The sequence below is a fragment of the Cryptotermes secundus genome, unplaced genomic scaffold, assembly GCF_002891405.2.
Source record: "Cryptotermes secundus unplaced genomic scaffold, Csec_1.0 scaffold568, whole genome shotgun sequence".
NCBI classification, from domain to species: domain Eukaryota; kingdom Metazoa; phylum Arthropoda; class Insecta; order Blattodea; family Kalotermitidae; genus Cryptotermes; species Cryptotermes secundus.
In genome coordinates this window covers 49,496-73,828 of record NW_019725423.1, presented here as the reverse complement: position 1 = coordinate 73,828, position 24,333 = coordinate 49,496, and the positions used below count along the sequence as shown (strand labels likewise).

Below are 24,333 nucleotides of genomic sequence, written 5' to 3'. Positions count from 1 at the left end.
TTACACATTCGGTAGGACTCCTTCTGGCGAGTGATCAGCTCGTCGCAAGGCCTCTACCTGTACACAAACACAGAAAAACGCACACACACAACCTAAACATCCATGCCCTGAGTGGGATTCGAACCCAAGATCCCCGTTTCCAAGCGAGTGAAGACAGTACATGCCTTAGACCGCTCGGCTACCGTGACCGGCATGGCGGCCTTTAGATATTGCAACTACGATACTTCAGGTTCCAAACAATAAGCGAGAATTGATTAATATAATTTCAAGGAGAAATTATGAAATAATTCCATTAATATGAAAAATAGTTCCAAAGAAATGACAGCGTATTTATATTACAGTATTTTAATTTTAACATTTAAACGGCGACGTTCAAGTACCAGTAAGAAGACACTCAGACATTCGGCATCTAGTTTGGAGCAAAAATAAATCTTCTTTACCCAGATAGGTTAGTCATGTATACGTAAGTATATCCTCTCAGAATGAAACGAAATCCATGAATTTCTGTGGACGAAATGCTGAGTTGGTGAGATTTACATTAAAGCAACTGGTATATATTGGCCCAGACACCACTGCCCTACAAACAGGTCAATTCAGTGACAAGACATAATTACGTATATGTAGCTCAATGACGCTCTCATGAAACCAAACTGCAGGGCTATAGCGTCGAAACACTGGACGGCAATGAATAAGAAACTAGAAAGAATGTGATGAAATTGGTCCTGGCACACTTAACATACAGGGTTATTCATAAATTTGTGATACATTTTGAAAACTGCTCACGTTTACCGAACGCCGTATTTTCAACTACTTTCATCTAGCGGCAAACCATGGCAACTATATGCGCGGGATTTAAAAAGAAACTTGAAGAGGTTCATTCTCTATCGCCTTAAGAATTACCATGATCCAATGCATAGTTTATTTGTTGTGAATTTTTAAAGTGTTTCACAGACTTATGAATAATCCTGTATAATCCCGACATTTGCCCTGTGGAACAGACAAAAGTCACGAAATCCTCGGTTAGGATAGACTGTGTCCTTACCGAAATTCGAACTGCGCACCTCTCGAAGTCATATCAGGGACTTTAAAGTTTGGGCCAAGTGGCTCGGTGATTTGAGATGTTACCCAGAGGATTAGCGTAGCGGTAACTATATGAACTCGTAGTCGGGTAGAACCTCGGCTAGGGTGTCGGTTTCCTTGCGCAACTTATGCACGGTAACACTTCGATCAGGTCATGACAGCCCTCATGTCTTCCTACTACTTAGCACTACATGCTCCAGCTAGTGAGAGCATCATCAAATAAACTCCGTTCAGACACAAGATGTATTGATGGAAACGATTGTGTTGTGATATGGCCGTCATTATCATTAAATAATTTTCTCTTTACCTTAATTTTATTGGCAATTCTTTAACAGCAGCCGTTTTTACCTGCTGTGTTCCCTTTTTTTTAATGCTAATGGGGTGGGACTAAGTCCCATGTACTGCGGTCACTTCTGGCCTATTGTACCAGCCGCAGATGATAGGTGAGGGTGATTGTGGAGCAATTGGTGGAATGAAGATTGGCAGGGGAAACCGAAGTACTCGGAGAAAACCTGCCCAAGCGCCACTTTGTCCACCACAAATCCCACTTGACCAGACCCGGGATCGAACCCGGGCCGCCGCGGTGGGAAGCCAGCGGCTAACCGCTTGAGCTATGGCGTGGCCTTGCTGTGCTGCCTTAGTGTAAGGCGCAGACGATCTCAGGCCGTCTTAATTATGGCTTCGTGGATTCGGAACACATTTGCCAACAGCCACACGATTTCTGACAGAAAACAAGAATATTGCTAGTTCATACGAACGGTAATAACGAAACGAAAGATATATTTTTAAACACTAATTGCGAAATGTGTTGATATTTTGATAAAGAGAGAGACATTAAATATGAAGTTTTTCTCTGCATCTGAGGAAGTTCGAAGATTGCCCTGCTTGTAGTTACCAACAACAGTGCTGTTATCTATGTTTAATTTGGAACAACAGCATCTCGTTCCACAAGGATGGGAATGTATCACTAGTTACATTGATGTTAAAAGTAGAAGTTACCAATGGAATATACAGGGGCTGGACAAAAATATGGAAACACCTCGTGAAATGCATGCCTGAATTGAAGTTTTTATTTTAGCGACGTTTGTAGGTCACGCTGCCGTATCTGCACAACACCACTACCTGTACAATCTCCGCAATACGTTGCAAGTTTCATTTGTTGTCGAGACTGTGTTCTGTGCAGTTCTTTGTGCATCACGTCAGAGCTAACAGAATTCGAACGCGGGCAAATTGTTGGAGCCCATATGGTGGGTGCTTACGAAATCAAGGCAGCCAAGGTTTTTGGTGTTTCGCGAGGCACAGTATCCAAGATTGTGACCGCATACAGGAGGACTGAAAAAACTGCATCCGCTAAACACCAGCGTGGACGGAAATGTGTGTTGAGTGATCGAGACAGATGAACATTGCGCAGGGTTGTGACGAAAAATAAGAAGACTACAGCAGCAAAAGTGACTGCTGAACTGAATGTCACGCTCACAAACCCTGTCAGCACCAAAACAGTACGAAGGGAACTCCACAAGCAGGGTATTTCTGGACGAGCTGCAATTCCAAAGCCACTCATCAGTGATCAAAATGCCACTAAGAGGACAGTGTGGTGCCGAAGTCATAAAACCTGGACTGTGGAGCAATGGAAGGCGGTCATTTGGTCGGATGAGTCCACCTTCACACTGTTTCCAACTTCTGGCCGAGTTTACGCCTGGAGAACGCCATCCCAAGCTTAGGATCCAGATTTCTTGCTGCCAAGAGTGAAACATGGCGGGGGTTCAATCATGGTACGGACAGCCACATCGTGGTATTCTGTCGGACCCATCACTACTCTGCAAGGTCACGTCACTGCCAACGACTATGTGACCATTTTGGGCGACCAGGTCCATCCCATGGTGCAAACTTTGTTCCATAATGATGATGCCATTTACCAAGCCAACAATGCCTGTGTTCACATAGCTCACATCGTCCAGGACTGGTTTTCTGAGCACTAAGATGAAGTGTCACGTCTGCCATGGCCCCCACAATCGCCAGATATCAATATTATTGAGCCTTTGTGGTCTGTTTTTGAGAGCAATCTGTGTGCGCGTTATCCACCTCCATCATCGATAACAGAACTTACCAGTGTTTTGCAGGAAGAATGGTACAAGATTCCCTTGTAAATCATACAGGGCCTCTATTTATGCATTCCAAGGAGACTGCAAGCAGTTCTGCAAGCCACAGGTTGTCCTACACCATATTAATCACAGTAATGTGTTTTTTTCTGGGTGTTCCCATATTTTTATCCATTCCCTGTAGATACGAAAATATCTCTTAATTTTTAAAAATGGAAATCCATCAGCATCCACACATATGGAGGATTTAAGACGCTTAGTGGCCTTATTAATTTCAACCGGAGAAATTGTAGTTGGAAATTTAATTTGTTTGTGTGCTGAGCTCAACAGCCATTGTCCAAATATCATCATCATCATCGACGACAACCAGAACAAGAACAACAACAATAAAGTAACAGCATACGTGGCTGTGGCCAGTGTTTAGAATGTGACCTCTCTAAACTCCCAAGTTTCAGCCCCGACCTTTCTTTAGATGCTTTATATGAACTATCGATTTGTCTTGTCTTGCTTTCCGCCAACTGGCGGCATTGTTGAGTTCTCTCTGTGGGTTGTTTAACGACGCCCTCAGTATCGAGACTCTAGTCTACAGCGTCGGATGGTAGGATGACTGATGAACTGGAAATAACCTAGAAGGAAGCAGCTGTAGTCTAAGGAGGTGTTACCCTAGAATTTTCCTGCAGAGACTAAGGATAATTCCGAAAATCCAGCCGGTGACCCAGCCGGAATTCGAATCGATGACATTCCGAATACAATTCTAGAGCATTACCTCTAGACCAACCTGTCAAATTTATGTGCTTATTCTTTTAAGTAACTAACTCAGATTAACTGAGCGAAAGAAATCCGTCATTGCTGTTCTACATTTTAGGATCGGGGTGAAAATGAGTCCCTTGGAACTGTGGTTAGAAAATGGGTGAGTATGTATTATTGGCAGACTGATGACCGATGGGTTCGAACACACGAACGCCAATTGATGAACCACTAATTCAACATGAACTGCTCTCAGAGTGAACCTGGCAGCCAGAAGCCGTCATTGGTTCAGATCTCGCACCGAAGGACTTAGAAATATTTCAAGACTGCGCAACAAAGGACTCAAATTAACCATTTCGAAGAAAAATCTGCAGAAGTCTGAAAAATTAGGATGTTTAAATGATTCTTAGTTTCTAGATTAATCAGTTTTCAATCGGATCAAATCGGCGAGTTTTTTCCGTGACATATGATGAAGAACAAGTACTAAAAAAAATAGGATTATATAATTCCAGTTTGTTAAGCTGGTTTCTTCGGAAATAAAACACTTGAAAGACGAAGGCTGCGACAGTAATTCATACAAAATGAGATCCTTCCCACAGAACATTCTTTCCATACTGATCCAAATTAATTTCAATAAAGCGATGTTACACTATGGTTTATTCTGTTATATAGGAATAGAGCGAAAAATGTTTCCGATTCACTTTAAGTGGGCCCATTCTCCTCCATATTCACCACATTTGGTCCATTTTTTTTTAATTGAACAACATTATATTCTCTTGCGCCGATCACAGTGGCCTCGTGGTCTACGGCATGAACCGTCTTCGTCCGCTCGATCACCGAGGCCGTGGGTTCGAATCCCACTCGAGGCATTAATATGTGTGTGCCTTTATTATTTGTTCGTGTTGCGTGTACTCGTAGGAATCGGCCTTGCGACGGGTTGACTCCCCGTCCGTGGAGTCCTACCGACTTTGTGTCGGATTAAGAAACTGAAAAGGCGGCCAAAGTCTAAAAGAACCTGTAAAGCCAGAGAGAGAGAAATAAAAAACTTTTACGCATACCAAGGAAATGGAATCACAGGTTTACCAGACTGTTGCCTTACCTAGTTTGCTAATGAACGTCAGAGAGTTAAGAAGCACTATCCATGTCACCACAACCTTTTTTTATCTTGGCCGCTTTTCAGTTCCCTGATTCTTACACAGTCAATGGGACTCCTTGGACGGGAGACCAGCCCGTCGCAAGGCCGCTACCTACATACAAACACAGAATAAACGCACACATTCATGCCTTGAGTGGGATTCGAACTCACGATACGAGTTCATGCCTTATACCGCGCGACCACTGTGATGCGCCAACAAAGCCACTGCTTTTGACAAAATAATACAGGCACCATAACAAGTTATACTGAGAATAGCCTTCAGGCGTGTCACTCAGAGCCCATGACACAACGAAGATCCTTGCATTCAGATCATAGCCATCTGACAGCGCGGAACCCATCCGGAAGCGATATTTGTATCAGAACTATTATGATCAGGGCATAAGGTCTTGCAAATAGTCTATGATTAATAAGCTCCATCATACCGCTTTGTTTCATCCTGCATTATACAATGTAAACTGCGTCTATGTTAATGTGGTTACATACAAAGAAGAAGATATTGTTTTCTTGGATAAAATTCAGCGAACTCATTTGATAAACTACATAACCAAGAATAACGGTCTCGTTATACGTTAATAATCGTCAATAACGGGACTTCGGACCACTTACACACAGAGAAATGAAGGTAAACCAACGAAATATAAATTAAACGACAAATGTTTCATGTCCCAGGTCTGACGGGAGGTGAAGCTTTATATTTTTGTCTTATGGGCAGCGTAGTTTGGATACATACTAGAATACACAGCGTCATAACCCAAGAACCCATGTGGAAGGAGGCAGTGCTAGGCTGCACGTTGTGGCAGTCCGCAACACCACGATATGAAGGCACACAAGAAATCCCAATGAATGACCTGTATGTACTAGAAAAGTGACACAAAATTATGCGGAAATGTACCCCGAACATATAAACTTCTATTTAAATAGAATTAAATTTTGTGGTTATCTCCATAACTGTATCCAGTCTGCTCGGAGCTCTGTACTTCACTCAGGACCCACGAAATCGATAATCCAAGAGATTCTGTTACACATATTGTTACATGTAAATTATTTACTTCTTTATTTCTTTTGTGTGTTTATCTTCCTGTTCGCTCTGTTGCTCTGCTAGGTTCGTGTCATGAATCAGATGTTTCCGCTCGCGAGCCTCGTGATGCAGCGGTGTGAAACGTTGCGCGGATGAAGTACCAGACAATTTGTCTGATTCCCTCCCTCCTCACATGTTCCTCACAACAAATTCAGCGCTGTTTCATAGCGTTTCATTAGGTGTACTGTCGTGTCATGACAGTTTCGGAACGGAAACGGTATTTGAAGGTGGAAAATCACAAGCACTCTACGTTCGCAGCAGGATTCAGGAATGTACGAACCTCTCTTCCTCATAACTACAGAAGAATATTTGTTGCTCAGGAGATATTATATTACGGGCTTCGGCGCGATGACACCATATAACCTGGTAGGTGGAGACCAACGTTTAGGAGAACGCCAATGGCCATCTACCAGGCTACACGGTGTCATAACCCAGAAAGCCACAACATGAATGTGAGATTTTAGGTTTTCCAGTCAGTGTTTATGAAGAGAATCTTCTGGGATCTGGAGCTCAGTAGTCTGGTTAAGACAACCGAAGTTTCGGAGAAATATGTTGCCTCTGTCTTCAGTGGAGAATAGAGTCTAAAATAACATATCCCTCCGAAACGTCTGTAGACTTATATTAGATTATATTGTGTCTTATTCCAGAAAATATCTTCACAGCTTGAATGTACACTGCCATAAAACTCTCAGATTTTAGAATATTACTATTAAAATACGCTTTGAGCTATCTTTCACAAAATTCAATGTGAATTTAAAACGACAAGAGAAGTAGGTTATAATTGTCGCTTAATAATCGTCTGTATCATCATCATCATCATCATCATCATCAACAACAACAACAACAACAACAACAAAAACTCTGAAGGCAATCAGAAGGAAACACAACACGACGTGAAAACGGCACCTGTCTGAAAGCAGCTTGGGACTTGAACATGATTAAACAGGCCTGGTATAATATAAATAAAATAAAAATGAACGGATGAAAGGTTATCTAATCCGTCGTAGTACCTGAAGCAGCGACGCAACTGAACTGTCATACGCCATACATAAAATATTTTTGTACACACGCCGTAGCTTAAAAGTAACCGGTTTGCGAGTTAGGATGTAATGGTAATCACACAGAAAGTAAACGCTACTCTAAGCTTGTAATACGAACAGAACAGCAGGAGTGAGGAAGACTTTATTATAGGCCTAGTTCTTCAAGATATTTTTCCTGAACTCTTGCTCTGGTAGGCTAGGAACACACACAACAGCGGTCGTACGGAAAAATGTCGTACTTTTTTTTTTTTTGCCGTATGACCTCCTTTTCACACTAGAACGACCAAATACATTTCTTTGCTCTCCGACTGTCGTACGGTAGATGTCGCATATCATCACGTATGAAAACTAAAACTACACTTTATATTCTACTACTTCATGCGACATGAACCGTATGGACGTCGTACGACCGATGTCGCTGTGTGTTTTCCTAGCCTACTTTAAAACTGTACAGCTGTAGTAACGAAGACGATGCACTGTTAGATGGGTCATGTTACAGTAATGGTTCGACAGAGTATGCTAAATTACAGCGGCTGAGCAGTTGAGTAGTTGGCTCTGGCATGGATTCATCGCCAACGGAACCATAATTATATAGGCCCTACCTAATCTATGGGGGATTCGTAGGCACACTTTCTTTGAATTACTCTGATTATTCCACCAGTAAATCTATTACACTACCCTGACTGATATCGAAGAATTAATTTATTATGAAAATTGGCAATATCCAGAGAATATTGAAGTAAATTTCAGTTAAATGTAATCTATGATTACGCAGACAAGTGCCAGGCAGTGGGGAAGTGTACAGATGTTGGATAGTTATCTGAGATATAACAATGGGAAATTAAATGTTACTTACTTCAGATGGCGATTAAGGAACTTGCAGAGCCAACGTGGTGCACAATAGATTCCTCAAGACACTCCCTGCGTCAGTTGTTTGTTCAGTTATGTTTTGTTAACACTTCTCGTGGCTTACATGTTCATGTAGTATTGTTCAGCGTGTAAAATAAAGATTAAATTCCGCTCATAACACAACAAAGTAAAAAAAAAAGGGGGTAAATTTGTCCCTGTGCTTAATGAAGCACTGTGCTGTGAAGACATATGGAGGAATGAAGGTATAGCTCAACTTACACGTATCTTGACCTCAGCACTAGACAGAATACACAACACCAAACACCAAAAATAAAGGCATATATCACAGGATAACACATAACATACATTCCGGTTCTCGAGATTTAGCATTGCTAAACATGAAGAAATGTTTCCTTCCGATCTGTAGTCACTTCCACGGTCAGCGCAACATGACATCGTTGTCGAAGCACGGAGAATATTGAGGAGCCAAACGAGGAAAGTTATCAACATCTGTGAAATGGAGAACAGATATGATATTACAATTCATCTAGGCAAATCGTTTTAAACCGAGATCGTAACATAATGGAATCTTGTGTCTCAGTTTACATAGGAAATTCAAAACATCCGATAATATTACCGTGATACCGCATCGGCCCAGGCTGCGCCATGTTACACCGGTACCGAGAGTAAGGCACGACAAACTGACTATCGAATGCGATATTTCCACATTCAGTACTCGCGCTTGATAAGGAGGGGTGGAACTTAGGGGTTGTACCTCTGCCTCTTTCCTTCCAAACATTGACATGATCAGGCCGAATCCAATTTCGGCACGATGTTTAAAAAAATTTCCTCTCTAAAAAAATAAAATATCTTCTATCCATACAAACCCAAGTTTGAACTTCGAACAACTATTTAACTTACAATTTCATCCTTACGAGTATCGGCTTTTTTATTTAAAATGACAGATAACACAAGACTGCAGCTGGGCAGGACGCAGGGTGTGTGTTAGTTCTCCCCAAGACAAATCTGTCAGAAGATAATATAGAATTTGAGTATTGTGGCATGTAGACACGTTGCTAGGCAACGACCGAGAAGAAACTAGACAACGGCTAGTATACAGAAACAGAGGAACGGTGTTTTCTATGCGGTCGGTGTCTAGATGATATAAGCAGGGCGGTTTGTTAGTAAGAGACAGTTAAGTTGAACTTAGTGAAGAGTAGTTGGTTAGTGAGTGAGTCAATTAGTTGATTAGTCGAAAGTTGCTGTAGTTGAGGGCGGGGACAGTTCGGAAACCCAGAGAAAGGGGAACGTCCGCCATTGGAAAGCGTTACCAGAAGACTGGTGAAGAGGCAGCAGTCTGAAAATACTTAAAAGTGTGCGTTATAATGACTTGTAAGGTGTGTGAATTAGTGAAACGGATATAATTACTTGTAGTCATGGATATGTAAGAGTTCAATAAACTCAATTACCAATCCAAACCTCGTACATATTCACTCAATCACGTGACAGTATAAACAAGTTAGGAAAGGTATGCATAGCGTAACAATTCCGACGAGTTCCCTACGTACATCCAAAATCGCAAGACTTGCTGAAGAAGTATAATGAACTTGAAAAGTTTTGTTTAATTTATCTCTGCAACTTATGTTTCACTTTTCTCTCTCACTCTCCCTACCTCTTCACTGAGTGGTGCTTAAGTACAGGAAATTATTCCTTTTTACAGTTTCACATTTGCCTCTATTTCATGGTGTATTTAGCGACGAATTCAGTGTCTCAGTCAATATGTCGAATGATGAAATAAAAAGGTGAAATTAACCATGTTCTCAACAAACTGAGCACTACGCCCTAAAGCCGTACACGTATGGGGGTGGGGGTGGATATATAGATCCACGTTTTCTTGACCTTGGCACTAGTTGGAGGTGAGTGGTCAGCTTCACGTCCCGGCCGTTTTGCACCCAGGTAAGAAGCCCCAGGTACCCATTGGATAGGAAGCTGGGTGGACCCCAGATCCGGTCTGGACGGCATGGAGAAGTGAAAATTTTTGCTCCCACCGGGACTCGAATTCCGCCTCTTGGTCGTCCAGCCCGTAGCCAGTCGCCATACCGACTACCCTAGCCGGGCACCCGGTAGTGTAGTTGGTCGAGGCACTAGGCTACAAGCTGGAAGGTCGGGGGTTCGATTCCCGATGAGGTCATTGGATTTTTTTCATTTGACCTAATTCTTCCAGCCGCACTATGGACCTGTTGTTGGCTCAGCCTCTAAGAGATATGAGTACCAACAATTTTCATGGGGGTAAAGGGCGGCCGGCCGGCGCTTAAGGCTGACAATCTCATCGCAATCTGTGAGCTGACTGTCTAGAAAATGTGGGAGCCTCGACGTCTCACAAACCTACGGGCCTTAATGGCCTATTACAGGAATAGGTTTATCTTAATTTCGAATGGTAGGTTCATTAATAAATGATGAACTGGAAAGGATATGAAAGGAAACTGCTATGGCATGCTTGAATTATTGCCCCTACATTCGTCTGGAGAGACTGAGGAACACAACGAAAAGCCTTGGGCAGCATAGTCGATGTTGCGGCCGAAGTTCGAACTACGCATCTCATGACTACGTACCAGGAGCTTTATCACTTTATCTAATTGTTTCAAATATTTGGGGCGGGGGGGGGGGGAAGACGAACTGAAATAACACCGTAGGCTTTCTTTCGGCATAAAAAGGGCAAGCTGGCTATGAAGAATGGCGCTTGGTACGAACTTAGCAGTAACTTCAGTAGAAAATTTGTAGCTTTCACGTCGACAATGTACAATGAAGTGTTCTCGTGCGATCAGCCGTATCAGCGTGCAGTTGCGGTCCGACGTTTCAGAGCCTACCTCTGTCTCTGTCATCAGAGTCAATGTGATGAGACAAATCTGTGACAATGGAAGCAGAGACAGTCTCTGAAAATTCCGACAAAACTCCACATTGACGCAGTTGATCGATCGAGTAACTTCAGTCTTCCAGATGCCTCCCTGACTGTGACATTGACACTAATCTAGTACACACTTAGCTCTAAACGCAAAGACAATGAATTTATTTCTTATAGAAGATTCCGAGGTGTAACTTATTGTTATTACTTACCTAATATTTCTTTAGAAACCTCATAAATTAAAATTTTGGTATGCAGAATAAAAGAAAGAAGAAAGCAATAAAAGGAAAGCAAAAGAAACCGGTTGGAGGTATAGTGAAAGGGAAGCAAAAGGGGGGGAGGGAATTTGAAAGAAATAAAATGGAAGAGTACATTGTTCATTATTCATTAAGGTTAATAATGCCATGTCAAGACAATTAATATGTAACGTACGGGTTTATTTTATGATTTCCGGATTATGATTTATTGAATGGTTTATGCGTGGTTTTGGAATTAAAAATAATCATGCATTGAAACAAATAAATGAGGCCCGTTAAAGATGATTATAGAAAATTTATAATTAATAAATTTTAATTAAAATAACTGCATGCCCTACATAACATATATATAGACAGACAGGAACGACGTTAATATGAAAGAGCTTCAATTTTAGGTGACTGGTAGGTAACTTAGCAAAGATTAATATGATATCAGCGTGTCGGTGGAGTAAGATTGCTTGACTGAAAGGTAAGGAGGACGAGAGATACGTCTAAAAAGTCTGTACTAACCCAACTTTCACATTGTCTGGATACGTAGCAGCCTTACGTAAAGCGGCACGTCTCCACGATTAGAAGGGGCCAAGGTCTTGGCGCTAATGAAGGAAAGCTGTAACAGGTCCTATTATTTAACGAAATCAGTATACAAGTCAATCAAGATTTAGAGACTTTGATCGCTGAAGTTAGCTCATAGTACCCCCTCCCCCTCCTCTACTTCTTCTCCTTCACGTAGTAGGTTAAGGAACCAATTCAATCGATCTCTGTATCTTGTCCTTAGCCGTCCCAATCACCTTCTTCTGTCGTTTCGTTTTAACCTTTTATACTAATGTCACCACTTGTATGCATCCAGACACTGCTCTGAACAGTTTCATTTCTGTTGTTCGTGATTTCTTTCATTGCCTTCTCTTTGCACCCAAGTTTCGTATCCATATATGGATATAAGGTGCCAGGCGGACCTTTGCTTTATCAAATTTAATTGTTTTTTTAGCCTACTTCCTTATTATTAAAAAATGAAAGTCAGCTTGTGAGATCACCATGCTGTCTCCGTATCTGTGAATCACCCCTCCCCTTTCATTAACTTTTGAATGTTTGAACCAATTTTTATGAAACTTCGTATATATCCATGGCCCCTGAGCCCATTTAAACGGCGTACTTCATAAATCGCTCCCATAAGTCTGTGTGTCTAAGTATATACCCTACCCTTGCTAGGCAACGGCTAGGTAAAAACGTTATGAAGTCAATGAATATAAATGCAACAATAGAAGAACTGTTAGGCTCGTCTTTTTATATTCGGTTAGTGACGTATCGAAGGAAAGCAAGAGTTTAGTTCTTCCCAGAACTTCATGCATAATGTATAAATATTCTCTGTGCAGGCCCATAGAGTCTGTCAAATCTTGTAATTCTTAAGCAGTTCCTTCTGTTGTCTGTCCATTCTGACTTGATTGTCCTGTCAATGTTGAGACTCTGAGTTCCGTGGATCGGTTAACGGAAATGCTTGTTAGAATGCTGACCTGAAGGTTTGTTGTGTACAAGAAAAGTTCAGGCAGAATCAAAGCGGCGTTTCCAAGCAATCCCATCTCTGTGCAATTGCAGCCTCGTTTTGAATCTGGTACACACCTGTCCGTCATACCAGAGCGTTTGCAATCATATTACTTAACAGATAATTAACTTGTATCTTTTTAAGAGCACCGTATTAGCCCTGGATGTAATGATCTGTCATAAGGAAGTTTATTAAGCAGTAGCTATAGCCCAAACATTACTGCCTACATCAGAACAAAATTTCAATCAAATTTAAATTATAAACACCTCTTCCCAAGTCTTTCTACTTAGCATTCATGGCCACCATTGCTCTAGCAATATGTGGTGAAGGGTAAAATTCATGAAGGTGCCCATTATGCAGCTGCCCTCAAACTTATGTTACTTCCTCAGTACTCTGTTCTCAAACATCATCAATATATGTTCCTACTTCAAAGTAGGAGATTAATTTTCATACAAATGTAATACAATAGGTGAAATGATAAGTGGTCTATATTTTAATGTTTCGTTGCCATAGAGCAGATGGGAATACAGAAAATTATGAACTGATTGATAGTCCACATACCCCGCACTGATTATGTATACATTCTTAGCTTTCTCGTGAAGATACTTTTGTTTTGTCAATGTCGTTATCACGGTCATGAACCTTACTAATTGCTATGTTTTCGAAGGATTTGTTTTACCTACCTCTCTTTAGGTACATATTTTATTAAGTTTATGTCAAGTTGTTGTTATGACGAGACAGTGAGCATATAGCCATACTTACAGTTCATTTATTTGCAGGTAAACGAGGCCAATTTACGCGATCTGCTCACGGCAGCCGAGTGGACATCACTTCTGGGGACTTCCGCTACCGGTAAGAAGATGGGATTTTAATCTGTTACTTGGTTTGCTGTCCTACGTCAATCCAAATGATATTGCAATGAATAAAAGCCCTACTCTCATCATAGCTTTATTCCTTTTTTGTGTTAAAAATTTTGTCACAAATTTTTATTTAATCTATACTTGCCTCGAATGGAAGAAATATTCTATAAAGTTCAGTCAGGATATGCGACTCTCAAATTTGCATACTGTCGCACAGTGTTCTTGAGTGAAGAGAGTTGCGAGTATGGTATGAATTCATTTAATTTTGTCGTTCTAACATGCCGCATCCATCACGTTTTGTGCTTAATAACTCACTAAGTTACTAGTAATAATGTTTCTCTCCAGAGAGCTGCAGAGAGCTTCACATGTTGACGTGTCTCTAATCATTTTATTTTTACAGAACGTTTTATATGAGACTTTATGAACAGATCTAAACATGACACGCATAATTACTACAAATCGACTTTTCAAACAAAATCAATTTATTTCCGGTTACTTCTTAATTATAATACACGTTACATACTTGTTTAAATGGATGCTGTGACAAATTTCCGTTTACGCTTCTTTGCTCACGACCACATTACGGTACACCAGGTCCGCCTTCTCTTAAATTAAATTTTATTTGCTCATTTGCTGTAGGTGTAATATTATAATTGCTGTGACACGCAACACCATTCGTCCAATTACATATGTAACCTAAACCATTGTCAGTGCATTGCTACGGATGTTACAGTGAACTAAACCACAAATCGCTACAGAAGCCCACACAACGTAACAGAAAATCATGTAATTATTCTCGCCATAACAGCAACGGTGTTCAGGCAGGCGTTACGGAATATAATATTTTCATGTGGACTGTACAGAAGAAGAAGACATGTTCATGTTTTAAAATCACGACAAAATACACCAATTAGGAATGTGCTGTTCTGCATGAGATGATGCTATCTTTATTTTTTACCAGTTACATTCTCTCCTCTATTAACTTTTCCCTTTGTCTTAGAACGATTTAAATCTGTGTACTTTCACTTAAAACGAGCTCGAAATGTTATGCCTAGTTAAACTACTACTAATATTGTATTGTGTGTAGTAAAATCTTGAAAGATCATGGAGCACATTAAACGCTGCAAACTAATCATAACATGTAGTAGTCATGTTACTAGACAACGGAACGAGAGTTACCATAGCAACAGCATAAGAACCAGGTTCCAGCGAGTACGTTTTACTAATCAAGTAAACAGAAACTTACTTACTTCATCGGTTCCTCTTATACCTTTACGGCGTTGAAGTTGTTTTTCATTTTATCACTTTAGAGACGGTAAGACTCTTTGGGCGAGGAGCAGCTCGTCGCAAGGCCTCTAACTAGACATACGACAACACAAACAGGACAAACTCACACACATTTCTTTTGTTGCTAGTGAGGTGGGACTAAGTCCCTTGTACTGCGGCCACTTCTGGCCTATTGTACCAGCCCCAGATGACAGGTGAGGGTAATTGTGCAGCAATTGGTGGAATGAAGATTGGCAGGGTAAACTGAAGTACTCGGAGAAAACCTGCCCCAGCACCACTTTGTCCACCACAAATCCCACTTTACCAGACCCAGGATCGAACCCGGGCCGCCGCGGTGGGAAGCCAGCAACTAACCGCTTGAGCTATGGTGCGGCCAACACATACACATACCAAACATCCATGCTTTGTGTGGGATTCGAACCCACGATCCCGGATTCTGAGCGAGCGAAGACAGTATATGCCTTAGACCTCTCGGCTACCGTGACCGGCGTAAAGAGAAACATCTTTGAAAAACATCATTGGCCAACGAAACAATTCTTCAGAAATTGATAATAATAATAATAAACGAATTGAGATGCAATGAACCAGAAAAATGAAGGGAATAATTATTTAATATTCTAGAGCGCGCGTCACATTTATATACTTACTTACTTACTTATGGAGCTGAGCCCTTCTTGAGGTTCCGCCAGATCTACAGCTACTCAAGATTTTCTCAGCATTTTATGGAACCCTAAGGTTAATTGCCATGTTCACAAGAGTCCTCAACTGGTCCCTATCATGAGCCAGATCAATCCAATCCGTACCATCCCATCCTACCTCTCTAAGATCCATTTTGATATTGTCCACCTACCTACGCCTTGGTCTTCTCAGCGGTCTCTTTCCTTATGGATTTCCTACCAATATCCTTCATGCTTTCCTCTTCTCCCCCATTCGTGCTACATGCCCTGCCCACCTCATCCTCCATGACTTGATCATTCTAATTATACTTGGAGAAGAGTACAAGTTACTTCTCTTTAATATACCAATAAGAAATGTCTTAAACTCCCTTTAATTGTTCCCCGTGAATAGGGAAACAAAAATACGAACGTGAAAGAAATACAGCCTTAACCTACATCTCTATTCTTAACAAACCTCTAAATTAACGAGTTTCACTCTGGAAGTTTTGACAGGCGGATGTGAGCTAAGTACGCCCCACATGTTCTAGCGTTAGAGGGAGATAATGGCACGAAAGCAGCTCCGTTTCTGCAGTCCTGGACGCGCTGTAAGAATTCCACCCTTTCACGATATATTCCACCCTCTCCTCCTACCGAAGGCCAATTCTGAGGGCATCAGGAGCTGTCACGCCTTCGTTATCAGAAATGTAAATTACGAAATAATAATTGTTAGCTCTAAACTCTGTGAAGAATTCAATGAAGGTTACATATCAAACATTTATTATCCAGTGGCGACGAATGAAATACAAGGGAGAGTCAGTAAATAGGACACAAATGGAAGTAAAACAGCTGTAATGGACATAATAGGGTTTCTGTGTGTTTCACTGGGTATCAGCACAGTCAACCTTCATGAGAGTGTAGCAGACGCGCATGTGCATGTTCAGAGGCAGGTTTCAGTAATCAAAATGGTGACCGTGTTTGAGGGATGACCTACTGAAGAGCAGCGTTTTGTTGTAAGCTTTTGTGGACAAAAGGACTCAGTGCAAAGAATATTCATAAGGAAATGTTTCCTGTTTACGGTGGTAAGTGCCTGTGGGGAAAACGGTTCACAGCTGGGTGGAAAACGTTTCGCTGATGACGAAGAGGTTGAAACGGATGTGCGGAAGTGGCTGAGACAGTAGTCAAAAAAGACTTCTATGCTGTGCGTTTCGACGCACTGGTAAAGCGATGGGACAAGTGTATCAATGTTGGTGGGAGATATATCAAGAAATAATTTCTTTTTCCAGGTTCCAATATCACATGTTTTGCGTTTTATATTCATTTGTGATCTATTTACTGACTCTCCTTCGTATTAATGGAATATGAGTGTTAAAGGAAAGGCTAATGAAGAGATCTTCCTTCGTTTAGACATGATTTCTTATGTAATGTTATGGATAGTTGCTGCTCGAATTAGAAAGGATTTTGTGTAGTTGTATGAACTTAAGTTTCTGTAATTAGTTCCATAAATTATGAAGTTATTAGAATGTGCAGAGAGGGTCGGCTTCCTAATTGGAAGAACGTTGTGCAGGGGCTCACATCCTACGGAAATATTCCAATTTCATAACAACCCTGCGAAAGAATCCAAGTGCTTAATTAGTTCGAGCAAGTTGGCTCAGACCGTAACCCTTCTCACTAATATTGTGGAGGTGTGTGGTTCGAATGTCGGACGGGATATCGATAATCCTCATTGAGATTTATTTGTAATGGTCCTCAGTCTCTCCAGGCAAATACTGGGACAGTGCTTTAATTAGGCTATGACCAATTCCTTGCATACAATTTCCAATTTAATATTAATCCTTCATTCCAAAATTTGACGTGAAATAATTAGAGCCTGATAGCGTTGTTAGAAAAGCCGCAAATTCATAAAAATAACTATTGTTAGTAAACAGTTTATCAAGAATTTGTTTCACCATACGTCGACCCGATATTCAAGCAAACAGGAGCTATGAGCAATAAGTCACGGTATATAGGTGTATAATGGAAATTTGGATGGTGATTTCAGGTAATGTGGATCACAGTCGCCGCGAGGTCTAAGGCATGAACTGTCTTCGCTCGCTCGAACGCTGGGATCATGGGTTCGAATCCCATTTGAGGCAATTATGTCTCTGTGCGTTTACTCTGTGTTTGTGTTGTTCGCTGTGTAGGTAGCGGCCTTGCGGCGGGCTGAAAAAGAGTCCAAGGTCCAAAAAAAGGGCTGTAGAATCATAGATAGATAGACAGACAAGTAGACAGATAGATAGACAGAGAAGTAGACAGACAGATACATGGATAGACAAACAAGTAAACAGATAGATAGGTAGACAGACAAGTAGACAGACAGACAGATAGATAGATAAACAGACAAGTAGACAGATAGATAGATAGACAGACAAGTAGACAGATAGATAGGTAGACAGACAAGTAGACAGACAGACAGATAGATAGATAAACAGACAAGTAGACAGATAGATAGACAGACAAGTAGACAGATAGACAGATAGAAAGAGAAGTAGACAGACAGATAGATAGATAGACAGACAGACAAGTAAACATATAGATAGACAGACAAGTGGACAGATAGATAGATAGAAAGACAAGTAGACAGACAGATAGATAGATAGACAGACAAGTAAACATATAGATAGATAGACAGACAAGTAGACAGACAGATAGATAGATTTCAGGCAGTCTCTGTTAGGATTTGCTCAAATTTGAAATCTTTGTTGTTTGTGCGATCTAGAGAGTGGATGGCTTCCTGAAGATCTGATTTAGTATATAAGTACTATTACGTGGAGGCCTCTCACCGTTACATTTGATATAAGTTGTAGGATAATTCGAGAGCAGACTCCACTCACGTCTTCAGGATATTAGTTGTATCTTTCTGCTTTAGGGGAAATGCAACCCTCGAACAGCTGTTTATTAAATGCAGTGCGTAAATGAGAAAACTGACTGCATCAAACATGGGCCAATATCAGCGTATCTTGACATTTCTGTTTGCATTTCCGTGCTTCGTGTCCTTAATGAAAATGTTCAATGCGGCGTCAATGGTAAAGGAATATTGGCAGACGCTCGGTTTCTATATCATCTTATCTTGTTAAGTGTGACCATCGTTTTAAACTGGTGATAATTTACGGCTTCTTGATTGATTACTGAATCTATTGCCGACCCAGCTGCACTGACCTTATTCGCGACAGTCAAGGTCTCGGATAAACAAAGAAGGTATTAATAAAGATTTCATATCCAAATTCATATTCGTATCACACCTTTTCTTTAAAGGTAGTAATAGACAGCCTGTACTCGTATATATCTGCAAGAACTTCCACTCAGTTGTGGACCTATATATGTGGCATGTTATTAATTTCGAACTTATAAAGAACGGCTGGGTGTGAAGGAGAAAGTTGCAAGACAATTCTAGAGGGCGCGGTCAAACCAATATTTTATGACAAGAGTCTTTTGTTCATATATGTTTATCTGTGTGTTTGAGTGTGTGTGGGGGGAAGAATTTAAGTTGCTACATCTAGGCCTATATATATGTATACTTCTAATTTCTATAAAATATAAAATAAGATATTATTAATTCAAAAACGAACGTTCAAATAACGAATCTGACGTTAATTAATTTAAAAGGGTTAATATCCCTTCACCGTGAGTAACGAATTATCGCTAAGACAAAAAACCTCGAATTGCGTGTATGTTGTCAGTACTAGCAACCTCATTGTATCTAATTCTATGTTAATCCACATGTATAGCGCTGGTTTAATTTTGTTTGTACTTTTTTGCTCCTTTTTATATTGTATTTTGTTTCAGTCGGCACAACTCTTCAAACTAATTTTTCCCCAGTATCTTCACTTTCTATATTCTTACACTTACTTAATCCGTTGGCAGCGCCATAGCTCAAGCGGTTGGTCGCTGGCTTCCCACAGCGGCGGCCCGGGTTCAATCCCGGGTCTGGTCAAGTGGGATTTGTGGTGGACAAAGTGGCGCTGGGGCAGGTTTTCTCCGAGTACTTCGGTTTCCCCTGCCAATCTTCATTCCACCAATTGCTCCACAATCTCCCTCACCTATCATCTGGGGCTGGTACAATAGGCCAGAAGTGGCCACAGTACAAGGGACTTAGTCCCACCCCAATTGTAATAAAAAAACTTAATCCGTTCCTCTTATACCTTACTGTGTCGAGGTTTGTTTTTTCATTTTGATTATTTTACAGACGGTAGGACTCCTTGGACGAGTGGTCAGCTCGTCGCAATGCCTCTACCTAAACACAGGACAACACAAACACATATACATACCAAACATCCATGTTTTGTGTGGGATTCGAACCCACGCTCCCGATTTCCGAGTGAGCGAAGACAGTACATGGGTTAGACCGCTTGGCTACCGTGACCGGCCCTTTCTATCTTCACGGAATAAGAAACTTCATACCTGTACTGGATTTCTGATTAAAATACCTATGTGTATGTCTACTCTAAATTTATTGTCCTTAACCATTATTTATAGGCATATATATATTTTTTTAACGTCGTCGCACTTACAATTATTTACTGTCTTTCTATTAAATATAAATTAATTTTTGGCTAATGTATTTTTTCTCAACGAACAACTTCCTGTTTATAAAACGAGGATTTTTTTGTTAGATAAATAATGTTGTTGCATAATCTGATCATGGAAAGCGAGCTATTCAAATTGTGAAAGAGACCGTATCTCCAGAACGTAAAGATTTGTTCCTATCGCTCGTGACTTGCACCCCTAGAATCCTCAGTCAGGATGCCAGCTTTCTTGGCTTTCGTGGATTTCTTCAACCACCAAATGAATGTTGTGAGACCGCCTTCAAACAGAACATGTCCATTTGGTTTCCCGTCTTTTCCAGTTCATCACACATAACTATACTCGCGTCTCATCCAACCATAAATATATTCTTCATTTGCTGCAGCGATGATAAATAGTATACAACTTATATAACTCTCCTATTAATAAAACTATACATCTCAGTATGGGAGCACGCGGTAGCGTAGTTGGTTGAGGCACTATGCTACAACCCAGCAGGTCACGGGTTCCATTCGCGATGAAGTCATTGGATTTTCAGTTGAACTAACCCTTCCGGCCGCACTATGGACCTAGAATCGACTCAGCTTCTAAAAGAAATGAGTATTAGGAATATTCCTGGGGATAAAAGGTGGCCGGAGCGTAGTCATCTGTGAGCCGACTGTCTAGAAAATATGGGAGGCTCGACGTCCCACAACCCAGTGGGCGTCCACGGCCTATTGCAAGGATAGGTTTGACTTTTATCTATATACATCGCAGTATTCCTATGAAATCTTTTCATGAACACAGTCCTGAAACAATTAAATAAAAATCCATACCCACTTTATTTTCTGAAGATGAATTTAAATATGTACTCTCATTCCGTAACTGTCCTTGCAAGTGGCCATTTCCAGAAGGGGTCCCCACCAAAATGTGTAGCCATTTCACATCTCCCCCCATTACTTAGCTTAGTATTAAACCAATCTTCATATCTTTCAACATGAACTCTATTGAGAATGCATGACAACGCTGACTTTCCCCATTTCCAGCACCAGAATTCGCAGTGGTGAGACCGCGACTTCCCAGCAAGCGTGGCAAGAGATGGGCTCTACCGGACGAGACGTCCGTCATGCCAGTGGTTTTCGAGGCTCAATCGCTGGGGCGTCGGTTCGAACTGCAATTTCGTCCCAGTCCAGCTCTCCTGGACCCGCAGTTCGTGCTACTCCGCCGCTGGAGCAACCACACAGAGATGCTGTCCCCTCATCTCGCGGAACAGAGCTGCTTCTACCGCAGTGACGTGGGACACCGCGCAGCGGTCGCCCTCTGTGGAGGCATGGTGAGTCTCTGCTCCATAACCGCATTGATAAAGAATATGCGAATTCCCCATTCTCAGCAAAGCTCAGTCAGCACAGTGACTAGGCTATGGGCTGATCGGTCGGAGTTTGGTTAACAACGTGGGTAGGGGGTTTTCTCTTTACCAAGGTGCCCAGACCAGTTCCGGGGCCCACTCCGCCCCTATCCAATAGGCATCAGGGGCACTTTTTCCAAAGACGGATGGGGCGCCATCTAGTGCAGAGACTAAGAATGCGTGGACTGATGAATGGTTGCGCTCCTGTTGATTTATACCCAGGAGAACGCCCCCCCCCCAAAGTATCTGTTGAATAGGAACATGGGTGAGCCCAGAGACGGCGTGGAAGTGGCGGCAAGAGTTCTATCGATTGAATTCTAGTACACTGAGGCACTCATGAGACCCTGGTGAATGTTCACCCCTTCTTTGTAATGTTAGTCTTTTCTTTTCCCATCAATAACGCCAAGCTAAAGCTAGGATTTTAGTAATGGTTTTAAAAACAGCTTTATAATGGTTGCTGGGCCCACTCCTTATACATCTGCACTGAAAAATCATAGAATTGTGGAATAGGCCTGCACATATATAGATGGCCCCATATAACTCCTGGGCGTTGTGTGATAGGAAATAGTATATTCATACAGGTGTATTCTATCTATTACTGATTCTAGAGGTACTCTCTCTTCGTCGTGGTGGTTATCGGTGTCTTTGAGAACGACTTCATGTTAACGAGCAGGTAGGTTCACGTTGGTTTTCGAGAAGTGCTGGTTTCTAGTTTTGGTGAGAACTTCATATATCCTGACTGCGAACTTTCAGATCCTTACACAGTAAGCCCCTCCAGGAGAACGCCATGTTAACGTCAAGGAGGTCGAATTATTTCCTTCCAGCTTTTGCTTACTCACAATTCACGGTCATATTCTCATATTATTTGAAGCTATGAAACCTCCGCATCAGAAAAATGTCTTTAAATATTTTCAGAATCAATTTAGAGGTGCGTGATCTATAGAGTGAACTGGAGTGACGGGAGAAAACACTGCATCCTCGTGACGATGACCTCCAGTGTCGACTCTATATTTTTCGGACAACAAAACAGTGAAGTCATTGTGCAGAACAGAATTGAAAACTCTTCATCAAGAAAGAGACATGACCTTAGCTCTTATTCAAGTGTACCACACCCGCTTTTCAAGTTGCATTGTATTTCAACACTGTGTCCATTGTTATGAGTTAACGCCAAGGTTCAAGCTATGCTAGATGGATCATGCTGTGTCCTAACGAACCGTAGGCATAACGAACTTCTAATTGTCTCCAATATCTTTCATCAGTATCTCAGAATGCTGTCTGTTTCAGGAAATGTGTATGTCGCAGTGATAATACAACACTTAACTTATCTCATAATGCCACAATGATATCTCGAAATTTGATTACGGAAGAGAATTTCAGATGTATTTTCAACTAGTTAATGAAACGCATCGTTAGCCAGGAATCTTGCTAGCGCACAGAATCTGTGTATGTTCTCTGTATGCTGATGAGGTGTTATAATCTTATAACAGTATTCTGTTTTCACGTTGCCATTAATAAATACAATTCCAAACTGTACATTTGAAATTCATCTAGATAAAATGTAATAACTGTAATCTGTATAAACAGTTATTTGACCACAAAAGATATGTAAATCATCAGGAAAAGTAAGAAAAAACAGTTTTGATATAATTCAACATATCAAGGAGAAAGACATAATTTTGGATAGGTGAGATTTGAGGTTTTCCCGGCAATGAAGATTCATATTGTCGTTTGGGTTATGACACCGCATAGCCTTANAAGTCAATCTGATTAGCTTTTATCTATAAGAATTTCATATATACAATCTTTTCGCTAATTCTTTTGACAATGTGAGAAACTAAGTTACAATTTATTTCGTGTTTATTTACTGTAAAAGACTACGAGGAAAATTGATTAATTATTTAATTAATTCTAATTAATGTGAGTTCAATAATCTTACCCTGTTCTGGGGCAACATTGCCTTCATAAAGGGATATGTTCTTTGCGTTTTTATTTTTCTGAAAATGCTGAAATTCTTTTATGGCAATTTATGTGCAAACATATTCCTGTGAAGTCAATAGCACTACCGACATCGCTCTGTACCAGCTAACTCACTAACTAACTAACTAAACTACATGGAGTATATTCGTTCTTGAGAACTTAATATTTCTCAGCTGCTCAAGAAATTCCCCGCCTTGTATAAAATCCGAGAATTTGCTGCCCGTACCAATGAAATGGTGTTAGAATGCCCAGGTTTCCTTGTGTTGGTAGTGTAACCATGCGCCTCGGAAGGCCGTGTCGAAGGAAAGTTACATGAATAAGAAGGGCCGTGACGTAGCTTAGGCGGCTAGTCACCACTTTCCCACCACGGCGGCTCGGGTTCGAGCACAGCACACGTGGGATTTGTGGCGGACGAAGTGACGATGGGGCAGGTTTTCTCCGAGGACTTCGGTTTCCTCTTCCAACTCTCATTCTACCGATTGTTTCACGCACATCATCATCATCTATCATCCGGGTCTGGTACATTACGGCAGACGGTGACCAACGTACCAAGTGGACTCAGTTTCAACTAACACCAGGAACCAAAAAAAAAATACGTGTATGAGAGTGTTCGATGTTAGCACATGATGAAACGAAGTAGGTAAATTTAACTTTATTCATTCTGGACCGTCACACTGGTTAATTATTGTAAAACGATTTGACAGCACCGTCCAGTGTGACTCAGTATATATTCACAAAGTGCCTGTACATGTTTCGGTCATTGTGCAGCCATCTTCAGAAGGCAATAACAACATGCTAAGGAACTACAATTATATAGATCGTAATACATATGCTTAAATTTTAATAATATACAGTGCGTACAAT

General features: G+C 41.1%; 1 protein-coding gene across 1 annotated transcript in view; it reads left to right on the top strand.

Moving 5' to 3' along the window:
• LOC111863386 overlaps nucleotides 1-24,333 on the top strand; it is an 85,465-nt gene that overhangs the window by 21,997 nt on the left and 39,135 nt on the right. The window contains exons 2-3 of the mRNA XM_023849658.2: nucleotides 13,525-13,597; nucleotides 21,134-21,420. Coding sequence (XP_023705426.1) covers nucleotides 13,525-13,597; nucleotides 21,134-21,420 — 360 coding nt within the window. The remainder of the gene's footprint in view (nucleotides 1-13,524; nucleotides 13,598-21,133; nucleotides 21,421-24,333) is intronic.